Source organism: Agelaius phoeniceus, chromosome 2 (genome assembly GCF_051311805.1).
Source record: "Agelaius phoeniceus isolate bAgePho1 chromosome 2, bAgePho1.hap1, whole genome shotgun sequence".
Taxonomy (NCBI): Eukaryota; Metazoa; Chordata; class Aves; order Passeriformes; family Icteridae; genus Agelaius; species Agelaius phoeniceus.
In genome coordinates, this window is record NC_135266.1 from 57471585 (window position 1) to 57484741 (window position 13157).

General features: G+C 37.9%; 1 protein-coding gene across 1 annotated transcript in view; it reads left to right on the forward strand.

Moving 5' to 3' along the window:
• Positions 1-13157, forward strand: part of DIAPH3 (diaphanous related formin 3) — a 212388-nt gene that overhangs the window by 13282 nt on the left and 185949 nt on the right. Inside the window, exons 2-3 of the mRNA XM_077173643.1 lie at positions 8495-8668; positions 12153-12257. Coding sequence (XP_077029758.1) covers positions 8495-8668; positions 12153-12257 — 279 coding nt within the window. The remainder of the gene's footprint in view (positions 1-8494; positions 8669-12152; positions 12258-13157) is intronic.

A 13157-nucleotide genomic window follows, 5' to 3' on the forward strand; every position in this document is an offset into this window, starting at 1 on the left:
GTGCTCCATATTCCAACAATCACAGAATCATCAATATTTGAGGATACCTTCAAGATCATGTAGTTCTACTGTCAACATAGCACCACCATAATCACCCCTAAACTATATCAAGTGCCACCTCCAGATGTCTTGTGAACAATTCCAGAGATGGCTACTCCATCATGCTCCTGGGCAACTCATTCCAATGCCTAACTACTCTGACAGTAATTTTTTTTTTCCTAATGTCCAATCTGAACCTCCCTGGGTGCGACTTAAAGCCATTTCCTCCCATCCTTTCACTTGAGATGGTGGAAGAGGCCACATCCCGCCTTGCTAAAACCTTCTTTCAGGTATTTGTACAGAGCAGTGGGATCCCCCTTGAACCTCTTCTACTCCAACATAAACATCCCCAGCTCCCTCAGCTGTTCCTCATAGGACTTGCTTTCTAGACCCTTCTTTCACCAGCTCTAAACACACTCCAGCACCTTAATGCCTTTTTTGTAGTGAGGGGCCCAAAACTGAACACAGGATTGAAGTGTAGTCTCACCAGAGCATCACCGGCGAGATGGTCATTGTCCTGGTCCTGGTGGCCACACTATTTCTGATACAGGCCAGGATGCCATTGGCCTTCTTGGCTGCCTAGACACATGCTGGCTCATTTCAGCCACTGTCAACCAGCACCTCCAGGTCCTTTTCTGCTTGGCCATGTTCCTCAGCCTGTAGCTCTGCAAGGGGTTTTGTGTGACCCAGATTCAGGATCTGGCACTTGGATTTATTTGAACATCAGGCTGCTGTCCTCAGTCCATTGATCCAACCTGTCCAGATTCCTCTGCAGAGCCTTCCTGCCTTCCAACAGATCAACACTTGTCAACCAGTGTGGTGTTGTCTGCACACTAACTGAGAGAGCACTTAACCCCTTAGTCCAGATCACTGATGAAGATATTTAACAGGACTGGCCCAATACTGAGCCTTGGGGAACCCCACTTGTGATCAGATATCAGCTTGATGTGGCCTCATTCACTACCACTCCCTGGATTCAGCCATCCAAACAGTTTTTCACCCAGCAAAGACTGTACCTGTCCAAGCCACGAGCAGCCAGTTTCTCCATGAGAATGCTGTGGGAAATGGTGTGAAATGCCTCAGTGAAGTCTAGGGAAGCACTGTCCACAGCCTTTCCCTTATCCACTGATTAGGTCAAATGATCATAGAAGGAGATCAGGTTGGTCAGGCAGGACCTGCCTTTCCCAAACCCATGCTGGCTGGGCCTGATGTCCTAATTGTCCTGTACATTCTGTATACTGACACTCAGGATGATCTGTTCCAAGACTTCCCCTGGTACCTAGGTTAGTTTGACAGGCTTGTGGTTCCTTGGATCATCTTTCCAATACTTCTTTTAGGTGGCCTTTATATTTGCTAATTTACAGTCAACTAGAAGTTCTCCAAATAATCAGGACTGCTGGTAAATGTTTGAAAGTGGAATTGGTGAGCTCTTTTACCAGCTCCCTCATTATTCCCTGGTACATCCTATCCATGCCCATAGACTTGTGGGTGTTTAACTTGCACAGCAGATCACTAGCCATTTCCTCCTGGATTATGGGGGCTTCACTTGGCTTCCCATCCCTAACGTGAATCTCTGGGAGTTGGGTTTGCTGAGCACAACTGGTTTTGGTATTGAAGACTGAGGTGAAGAAGGCATTAAATACCTCAGCCTTTTTGTCATCCTTGGACACTACACTACCATCTGCAACCAGCAAAGAATGGAGACTCTCCATAGCTGTACTTTGCTGGTAATGTATTCATTGAAACTTTTGTTGTCTGTAACAACAGTGACCAGGTTCCAGTTTGGCTTTGACTCTTCTACTTTTTCACCTTACATAACCTTACAACATCCTTGTAGTCCCCCCAAGTTATCTGACCCTCCTTCCAGAAGTGATATGCTTTTTTTCTTCCCTCTTCCCTCTTCCCCTGAGTTTCAGCCTAAAGTTCTCTGTTTAGCCAGGCTGGTCTTTTTCTCCCCTGGATTTTCTTATGGTATATGGGGACAGCCTGCTTCTGTATCTTTAAAATTTTCCTTATTACCTTATTTCCTTATTCTGTATCTTCAGCCTTCCTGGACTTCTTTACCCTTCAGAATTGATTCCAAGGGGCTTTGTCAGTCCATGTCCTAAAAAGGCCAAAATCTGCCTGCCTGAAGCCCAAAGTAGCAATTCTTCTGGTGCCCATCCTTACTTGATTCAGAATTGAGAACTTTATCAATGTTGTACTCCCTGTGCCCAAAATGGCCACCAGGCACACCATATCACCCACTAGTCCTTCTCTGCTCACAAAGATGTATTGGGACAGCTCCCTTGGTAGTTTGGGAGGGGATTCACCTGGCACCCCAAGCAGGGACCTACCTCCATTCTCCCTGTCTCTTAGGTCCCCTCCTGCCTATTGGGGGTGAGGATCTTCCTGAGATGCAGTTTGCTGGCATGCCTGTCTCAGCGTTGGCAGAGAGAGAAGAGAGTAAGACTCAGAAAGGTTAAAAAAACCTCCAAATTAACAGAATTTTATTAAAAGATATCTTATGTAGACAAAAAAGAAAAACATACTAAAATTCCTTAGACATCAAATTATACTGATTTCGTAGCAACTGCTTTAAAGATTAGAAAGGCTGTATAATTTTCAGTATATAGAGAAATAAGATTCAGAGTGAAATATTGTCTACACATTTAGAATGTGATTGTGCACAAGTCTAAAGTCTATAAATTTAAAGATTGGTAAAATAATCTCTGAGATTGAGCTTATTAGGAATAAGAAGTCATTTTATCAAAGGGATTCTTCTGTGTATCTTGGTTTATGCAAGTCTTGCTCTTCCTAAAAGCTCTACTGCTGGCTGTGGAATTTCTCACATACTAAGAAGTTAATCTTGTAGAGCAATTTGACTGTAAAAGAAAGAATATACTTTTTTAATCTTCTGGAGCTTCAAGGAGGAAAAATATGTTAAGAGGTCTTTGACTTAGAGTCATTGGAAGTAACTCCTTTGATCTTTTGAGAAGTATTTCTGCTGGTAAGTAGGTTGCTTTAAGTTCTGAAGATACTGAAATAAATTGTTGCAACCCAGTTCATCATGTTGGTTGCCTATCCAGTAGGAATAATAATTATTTCAAGTGAAGACACAGGATTTGTTCCACTTTGTATTCTCCTTTTGTTCCTTCCTATGTTGTTAATGTTCCCCTAAGCTTTTGTTGTCTGTTAGCATCAGGGTTTTACAGCAGACTTTCATGACTGAGCTGTTGGCTTCTGTGACTAAAATGACTGGCAAAATGTCTGTGAGACTGAGTTATTCTGTAGTGCTTGAGCAGATCTTTCAGATGTGAAAATGTGTTTACTGAGTATATAGATAGCAAGCAGTGAAAAATGTGAACTTGAAAATAAAGGGTGGCAGTACTTTTTGTCCTACATATCTGTAAGGCAGAGGGAGAAGAACACCCGGTAAAAGAGCAAAAGCTATAAGCAATACTCTTGGCTTTATGCTTTCACTCAGGAAAGGAATATTTTCTACCTGTATATATTTCATATCAGAACTCTTCTAAAAGACTGAGCTTAGTGATCACCATCAGTGTCTTAATGGTCCATACATATATGAATATATTTTTTATATATATGTGAATGTGTGTGTCTCTTCATGAGAATGCGAGTGAAAGAAAGAAGGTTGTTCAATACTTCTAGTAAGATATTTTAGGTTAAACCATAATAATTCTGTAATGCTCTGTCTTCATAATAAGGTATCAGAAGTTGTGTCCTCAGAAAGACAACCTATGGGGAAGATACCTGTGTCAGGGACCGAAAATGGGTCTAAGGCCTGATGTATTTGGTCTGCGATTGTGCCCGTCAACAAGATAATGTAGAAGAAGAACTTATTGTTAGTTGGTAGGCCTAACCTTCAGAAATGAAACTATGTATCAGTGGAATTCATCCTGTGAAAGGGGAATGATAAAGCTGTTGTTGGCATGGAGGTGTGATCCTGGGCCATTGTGACCTCATCTCATGCACTGGCCCCATGTGAGATGATGTTGAAACTGGCCACTCCTGAGGGGGAGATGTAAGGGTGGTGGAGAGAGGATGACATGATGCACATGGTATTCATCAGGGAACACCCTGAAGGTGTGTGGCCCTCCTGCCTCTCCCGCTCAGGAGCTGTGCTCTATCTCCTGCTCGGCAGCTTCTCCAACATCCAGGGGTTGGTATGTATTTATTGCAAACACAACTAATGAAATGGACTTGCTTTGCTATTCTGACTGCATCTTGAGTTTTTTTGTGCACAGGCATTCTCCTGAACCCGTAACAATATCTTCCTACATCTTTCTTCCCTCCCCCTTTCATTCCTTCTCCTCCTGACCGATTACAGTAGCCTTTGAGAATTTTAAAGATTTTGAGTACCCTTGAAACCAACCTGATCTTTTTCTTGGAGTCAGTATATTATTACATATGGTTCAGGTCTTGTTTAAGATCAGACTCTTAATTAAGAACATCACCCAGACATTTGCCCAAAAGCTGGATAGTTTGGAGTGGAGGAGTGTGTGGCACTGTTTGGGCCAGTGTCTAGGGCAGTGGTCTGCATTTGCACTTTACCCCTAGCAAGTGCATAATCCAGAAAAACCAGTGAAAGTTTTGGCCTTGGAAAAGGTGTTCTGCCACCCTGGCAATGCAGGAGGATCCAACCTCCTGCAATGTGTTAGGGCCTGGCCCAGGCCTACTGAGCCATGCCCAGCACTGCCCAGTGCCCTCAGGAGAGAGAGAAGGTCTCTGAATCTGACAGTGAGACACCAGGCCCGCAGCTGTTCTAGTCACTGTGACAGACACTGTGGTTAGTTCAAGCCTGATGACAGAGCCACTGAAGCAGAGAATCAACATGTGCTGGTGTCACTTGCCCTGTACACAAGCAGAAGAAATGTATATGAAGGTAACTGTTCAAAAAAGATTTAGCAAAAGCAGTCAAGGAGAACAAGGAGGTTGGAGAGGGTGGAGAGGAGGAAGAAGCAGGGCTATCACAAGGGCCATTTTCAGTGCTGTTACTAAGGCCATCACTTACAGTGATAATGAATGTGGTTTTTTACATGTGTGTGCTGGATTTCATTTTTGAGGAATTTCTTAATATAGGAATAGGTGTTTTGATGTATTAATTAAGGGAGGGATGAGGGAGGCAGGGTGGCAGTGAAGTAACACCTTGCATTCCTGCATGCATAGCAGCTTTATTAATAGGTGATGTCTTGATAAGCTGTAGTGCCAAAAATTATTCTAGCAGTAACTAATCCATTGATTCCTGCATTATCAAATGTGTAAGTTCAATATATACTATTTTCTTATGGAGAAAGGTATAAGAAGTCATCACTAAGATCAAAATCAGAGCACAAAAAAATTTACTTTCTAGGGACCTGATTAGTAAGTGTGATGAGTCAGAAAGTTTGTATTGTGGATCTCTGTGTAACTTTGACTTTTCAGGGCCATGGTGTGGGCATAAAATCACTTTCTTATTTCATGGGCTCTCAGTGGAATAATAGTCAGCCTATGAAATAAGCCAATAAAACCTTGCCATTCATCCTTGATGGTTGCTTGATTTTGGCTCATACAGATATTTTTCTTACTTTCCTAGAGCACTGTTGCTGTATTCATCTATATGTATCCATTGATAAAATAAATACCAAAAAATAGAAAAGATGCAAGGTCAAACCTGCTTTAAACTCTAGTGAAACTGTATCAAAGCTAAGCTTAGCTATAGCCTGTTGGTTAGCCTGATTTAAAATGTTTTGGTGTAACATGGAAGATTATTGAACTTTTTTTTTGCCGTTTCCTCCTCTATGCACTTGGATTGCCAGCAGCATCAGTGGTAGATTTCATTACACCCAAGCAATGAAATTTCTATTCTTTCTGTATAGTGCTTTCTGTGGACCATGAAATTATTTGCCTGTGTGGAATACTGAGAAGTATTAACTTTTCTGAAGCACTATCAGTGTATAATTTAAAAGGGAAGTATATGTAGAATATCCACACTCTACTGCTGTGCAAATCTTGTTATGAATTCCCTTTTATTAAAGTATGGGAATCTTCTTTTTAGGTTGCATTGTTTTAAATTATTTAAAATAATTAGTTTGACACATGTTTAAATGTATTTATAATCCTATTATCTCAATTTGTCTTAAATGTTCTGTCTGATCAAATATATTCCAAGATGTGCTTTCCTCCTCTAGGATGAGTGGTATAGGATTTGGTGAATATGGGGAATATAAAGGTTACAGCAGAATGTATAATGATGCAAAACATCTACTAGATATTCAAGAGAAGATTAAAACCAAAACATAAACTAAAAATGGGAACAAGTGAAATATCACTTTTCAAGGAGGAATAGGCCCTTCTCCCTGAATAAGGGCTGTTTGTTTCTGGTGACCTCTGGCACTGCATGCAGTTCTGCCTGGCCAGAACTTCTATTGCTGCTGTTGTGTGGAGCAGGAGAAGGAAGAGGAGACACTTGGGGAGCACAGACGGTAAAGAAGGGACTGAGATTTTTCAGGAGATACTGGAAAAAGAATTTAGGGCACAGCTGTCTAAAATGTAATTTGTTCTCTGTTCAGATTCATGGGCTGAAATCCATTATTTAGCCAAAGTGTCTTCCTTCTACACCTGTTGTCTGTATGTGAACCAGCTGCAAATACAATGGCTTGTATCTTAGGTTATGCACTTAAAAGTGAAGATATGGGGGCATGGAGAAGCTACTGGCTAACTCATTTTTTGGAGCAGGCATGCTGCCTTTCATCAGTACTTATGAAAGACATTGCTTGAAAAGAAAAGTCTCAAATAATAGGATTTTTTTACAATTCCTGTCTAGTCACTTCAGTTTGAAGTCTGGCTTCATCTCCCCATGCTTACCATAGACTTCTGATTTTAAAAGCAGGAAGGGAAATTGCTTCCCAGTCAAGATGTAAGATGGTTTTTGTTACTGATGACTACTACTTCACTTCCAGTGATGTTAGCCTCCCTTTTGCTTTTGTTACATTCTTTGTCTTCCTGGGTCTTGCCTATGTAATTATTCCTGTAGAGTATGCCATTCCTCATTGCCTGCTGGTTTGATGTGACACAGAAGGGCCCCATCATCCATGCTGAGCTCTTTTATGTTTATGCTATATTAATTTTCTGCTTTTGCATGTTCTACAACCATCTGTGAGTAGCTTACAATCTATTTCTATGTTCCAAAAACTGTTTCTTTTCAATTTTGAACTGGAAGAATTAAAGTCTTTATATTTTTCCTCTAAACCTCTCTTCATGGATGTCTGATAGTCAATTCTTGCTCTGACTAGAGTGGAGCACTTGTACCCAATTTTTGCTACTGATTTTCTTTGCTCTCTCTGATCTTAATTCCACAGATGCTATAATAATTTTACTTGTCATTTACTTTGGTAACTGATGTACTTGTCTCAAGATACTTATCTTAAAGATATATTGAAGCCTCAGAATATTTTTGCATAGCATTCCAAGACAGAAGTCAGTTGATATGGTTGAAATCTTGTCCAAAATCTCTTATGCATCAAATGTTTCCGTAACTTTTATTTTGTGTTGAGGAATGTGATGCTGTTCGTATGTGTTCAAAAGGGTGTTACAAAGATGATGATGTAGCACATCTCATTAGGTGTCCACTGCTTTTGCCTTCTGTTGGTCCTTGCCTCCATGTGCCTTAAAGCACAGGCTCTAGCATGGAAAATGTTTAAAGTTTCATTTAGTAACTCTTGATCAAAAAGCTGGTAAATATCTAGCCAGTTTAAAATCCCACAACCCAAACCACTTTTCTAAAGAAGGTTTTTGGCTCTTGGAAGGGTTAATAAAGCCAGAGTGATTGATGTCTGCTTGGGATTGGTCATAAGGATCATTCATGAAATCATAAACATACTTTATGTAGCTTTCGTGGAGGAGTCAATGGTTTCTCCAAAATGACTTTCTAAATAATTGGAACAAAGGCACTAAATTTTGTATTACATGATGCAAAAAGAAATAGAAATATAAAGAAAATAAATAGAACAGTGTCTTAGTTATGCTAACTTGTCTTTTAATAAAAAGTAGTTTCTTTGCATGTCTATATATTCTGTAGCCATGTTAGGAGTACAACTGTTTCTGGGTAACTAAAACCACTTTAAAACTATGCTTTTGGTAAATCAGCCTGCTTTCTCATATTCTACATGTAACGCTTGGAAAGAATTCTTCATAAATTGGTTTTGTAGATATCTATTCCTCCAAACTTTCTGTAAAATTCTGATGTTCTGCATGATTTCTTTATAATGTAATGGGATTCTGGTTGGTTAACTCCAGTGCTAGGCAACTGACCATCATATGTATCTTTAGGAAAATCCTTTAGAATAAGGCAGTTAAAGAACAGGTAAGCTACCACAGAAAAATAAGGATTTTCAACTTCCAAGAACACCCATGTTAATTAGGGTTACACGGAATGGAAACAGTATGTGATATGTTACACCTTTTATATTTTCAGTTGGATAGATTTGCCAGTATAAGAATTCCAAGAAGTAAAAAAGAAAGACCTCCTCTGCCACATATGAAGCAGTCACACTCTACAGATTGGTCATCCACACCCATGGACCTGGAGGATTTTGCTACAAAACCACTGTCAGAAAGGGAAATCATAGCACTGTTTGAAAAAATGATGGTAAGAGTCTTACACTTTCTTTTACTTAAAGAATGACAACATGGCTAAGTGATAGGTGGAACAAGTATTCTTCTGTGCATGTGTTCTAATCTTTACCTGAATTTTTAATATAATTGTTGTTGTGAGTTGTAATTGTGTATTTATTAGGGTGTTTCTCAGGAAATAAAGTATTGGAATTATTTTTGCAAAATTTTGGTCCAATATATTTAAACAGAAATTAGAAATGAGATTATGCAACATGTTTTGAGGAGGAACAAGAAATGGGGGATCTTTCTTCCTTTTAAAACGATCTGAAACTTTTACAAAGAGATTTTGTGCCTTCAAATGTCACGGTCACATTTACTTCTCAATTTATATGCCATGTCACTCTTGCACAAAAAGAATTGCCTCCAAAGCAGCATTTGTCTGCAAATTTGCTTCTTTCCTTAGTTGTCATTGTTAGTGCACTACAAAAGAGCAGTCACAAAGACCACGTGGCATTGGTAGCACCTCAGTAGGTTGAGCTTTTTGTCGTGATGATGACATTTTGGGCAATTGAAAACTAAACACAAATGGCCATGAGAAAAGAGTGACTGAAATCTGAAGAGCACAAGAGAACACTAACAAGGAGAATGATGCCCAGATTATTATTTCTTTCTCTGCCTCACAGCAAGTAACAAGTAACTCTTGAAATACAAAGGGACTACCAGGGACTGGCATGTGGAGAAAATGCAATGTGCAATGAGAGAAGTACCTTTGTGCAATTTGTACTTCCTAGTACTCAGTGATAATAGTTTAGTTTTGAGGAAGCTTTTGTAGAACTCTTGAGAACTGTAAATGAAGGATAACATTCAGGGTTTTCGTGGTTAAACTGGTGAGGGAAAGGAATAATTAACTGTTACCAACTTTTGTGTTTGTACTTCTTGCCAAATGGTTCATTTTTCTTTGATGTCTTGCTTCTCTTAAAAATTTTGCTGTCACTGATAATTGCTCAGAAAATGGGAGAGTTCTTTTTAATACAACTTGAAGGAGTGCCTTCAAAAACACCCCTTGCATTTAGATTGTATTTCTCTACCATCCTACAGACATTCTGGTATAGGGTAGTCTGTGATGTTGTACTGTGCCATAAATAAATAAATAAAAACTTTCAATAAATCCTCAGAAACCTACTACTGCATGTCTAGATAAATATAGATGTGTATATCTATGGATCCTTGAATAATTAATTCCAATTTTAAAGCTACTTTGCAAAATATGTTAAAGTAGTGATGACATCCGGATAATTTGAATGCTTTCCTTGTTTGATTGAATAACAAAGCACTTAAACTTGTATTAAGCTACTTTATCAGTGTTGTTTTATCTATAACATGCACTACAGAAAGGATTTTTCAGATTATCCACATTTGAATGGGCTGGAATAAAGCTAGTTTAGTCACAGTAGATTACATAGCTAATTATATATTGTAGCCTCTAGTTTGCTGTTCTGATCAAATTAAGTGATTTGGAGGGGTGGATTGGTGAACAATTTGAACAATTTGTTGTAGCCAGGCTTTTAGAAATAATTTTGTATGGAAAAAATAGTCAATGTGTTAGAACTGAAGGGAGAAGTTTTTCAATTCTTAGGGTTTACTGAATGTCTTTACCTTGTACTTGGGGTTTTCCTGGATGCATATGGCTTCCTTCTCCCACTATTTTATCCAGTGGCATCTTGTGTGGTTTTCATGGCAGAAATTATGAAAGAGCTCATAAAACCAGATAATAAAGATAATAATTGTCATATACCTCCTTTAGTTTCTGTTAGTGCTATTAGGAAAATATCCATGTGAAATGATGTATTCTTCTTTTCCAAAGAGGTACTGCTTACCTGTAGAATATATTTCAGTTATTTAAGAGATAAAGGATGGGGATGAAGTATTTTATTAACTAAGCAGTATCTGTTGTGCCCCTGTATCACTCTAGTCTATATAAATTAATTGTCTCAATGATGTTTCGTTTGTTAAAAACAAGAACAAAGAAATTACTTTTTACTGCACACACAAACAGACTATTTCCCATAAATTAACCTGCTGTTATACCTAGGCTTATGGAATATAGTTTATGTTGATAGGTTTCTTAATTCTTGGGGCTTTTTTTTGTGTTTAGAAGTTAGATACTTTTATTTAAGTTTAGAAACTGCTTTTCAGAAAACATGAAAGAGCAAGTCTGAAAGAAACTATTTTAAATAGAAGAATGAACTTTGCAATAGCTACATGATAATGTGAAAAGGTTTTTTTTTTTTTTTAGTTTAAGTTAAGTTCAAAATTAATCCTATCCCAGCTGAAACCAGGACAGGGGTCAAGCATTTTCTGCAATAACTTCTCAAAGCTTGGATTTATACAAAAGTGTAAATGTTTCTAGGAACTGTGCTTCATTCTCTTCTACTCAGCGTGAAAGCTATTGAAGGACAAGGCAACTTGAGTTTTGGTGTAGTACAAATTCTAAGGATTGTCTGTACTGTTCATCTTTGATTTCTGACTAGGTGAAATAACTTTGGTATCAAGATGGTTACTCACTGATTTTGTAGCATTGCTCCTGCCAAAGCTGATGAGGATTCACCTCATGAGTCTCAGCTGAAAATAACTGCAGTAATTCTTGCTAAGCTTGAGCAATGCACATAGTAAATCACACGCTGTATGTGCTTTATATGTTTGTGCCAAAATCGTTAATTGTTCCTGAAAACTTTTATTTTATTTTTTTTTCTCTTTTCCCTTTTATTTATCAACTTACACCATGATGAAAAATGCCATTTCTCCCAGATGTGCAACTGATTACAAGGATCAGAGCATTTCTAGGCTGGAGCAGTAGAACTCCCTTTGTCATAGATGCTAGTGACATTCAGAAGTGTCACTTGTGTGGTTTTCATTGTAGGTCTCTCTGCTCTTTTTGACCTCTGGATTTATATTGGGGTGAATGAATTATGATGGGGTTTTGATAATGGTTGAATGTTTTGACTTAATCCTTAAGAATTTTGGCCTTGCTTATTGCAAATGTGATTATTAATTTGTGAACTTGTTTCAGTGCAAGCCACATTCTGCTGCCAAGATGAACCATTTGGGAAGAGAGAAAGAGAATTACAGAATAAATTAAAAATTAAAAATATATAAAATACTGGTTTGAGTACATTTATAAATGTTTTGGGAAGTATTAAATAATGCTCTTCTGTAGTTTGGTGCACACATGTGTGAAACTGTAGGTCTTTCCTAAGAAAAGAGTGTACTAAAAATGGTTGTGATGCACTTGGGTATAGTTGACTGTTTTTGTTTTTTTCAGTCTGAGTTCAGAGGGAATATGGATAAGGATTTTATGGTTTTGATTAACATCTTATGAAAAGTTGTTTGTATAACAGCTTTCACTTGTATGAGTTTGTATTTTTGTGTCTATTTAAGTCAGTCTCTTACATTAAAATAATTCTGTTGATGTATGGTATTTAAGACTGTTTTTTCTTTTTTTTCCTATCCCATTCTAGGAGGATATGAATTTAAATGAAGACAAGAAGATGCCGTTGAGAGAAAAAGATTTTAATACCAAAAAAGAAATGGTGATGCAATATATTAGCACTGCTTCCAAGTCTGTAAGTAAATGCTAAAAGCTTACATTATTTCCTGTTGGTCAGAAAAAGTGATGCATGCATGTTACATTCCTTTGACTATCTTCTCTTTCTCATAGTGGTCTTTAAAAATGTTTGTGTCTGTCTTACTATTTTACAAGTTATAGTGGCAGATAGTCACTTGTACTTGGAATGTGTCTTCTATACAGAAACCAGCATTTCTTTTTGGTAAAGATATGGCTAAGAGTAGAGATGGAAAGATTCTGCAAAAACTTCTTGCAAAAGTTTGGTGTGAACTTTTTTCTTTTCTAGCATTGTTTAAAAATAATTCCTCAGTTGATGAGCCTTTTTCATGCCTGACTTAAAATAGAGGTCATGTTTGATGTTACATAGTAACTGATAATGAAAGTGTTGTGCACAAAATCAATTATTGTCCATTTTTTACCTATAATGATTGGTTGCTCTAAAGCAGTGCAAGGAGTTGTATATAAAGGCCAAATTAAGGATTCACTTGGCATAAAAGAACTGCTTAGTTTTTGCAGAGTGAGAACTGACTCCTGTGCTAAATGCTGCATAGCTAATCCTGTCCTCAGATATTCTGATTGTTTTAGAATTCATGTGTTTCAATCTTCAACTCTTACTGCTGTATGTAACTAGAGATATCAGTAAAAATAATCTGGATGTAATTATAACTAAATACTGACAAACCAAAACATTAAATGTAGTAATTTAAGTAAGATATTTATCTTACTGTCTGCTTCACATTATGTATATTATTAGTGTTAAGCTTTAGCACTTTTAGTAAGGTAGGTATGCCTAGTGCAGGACCTAACTGCCTAAAGATTACTTTATTTAAGATGAGTTTATCAAAGCTACTAGTCTTATCTATAGCTTAACAGGTCCTTAATACCAGAAGATTAGGTC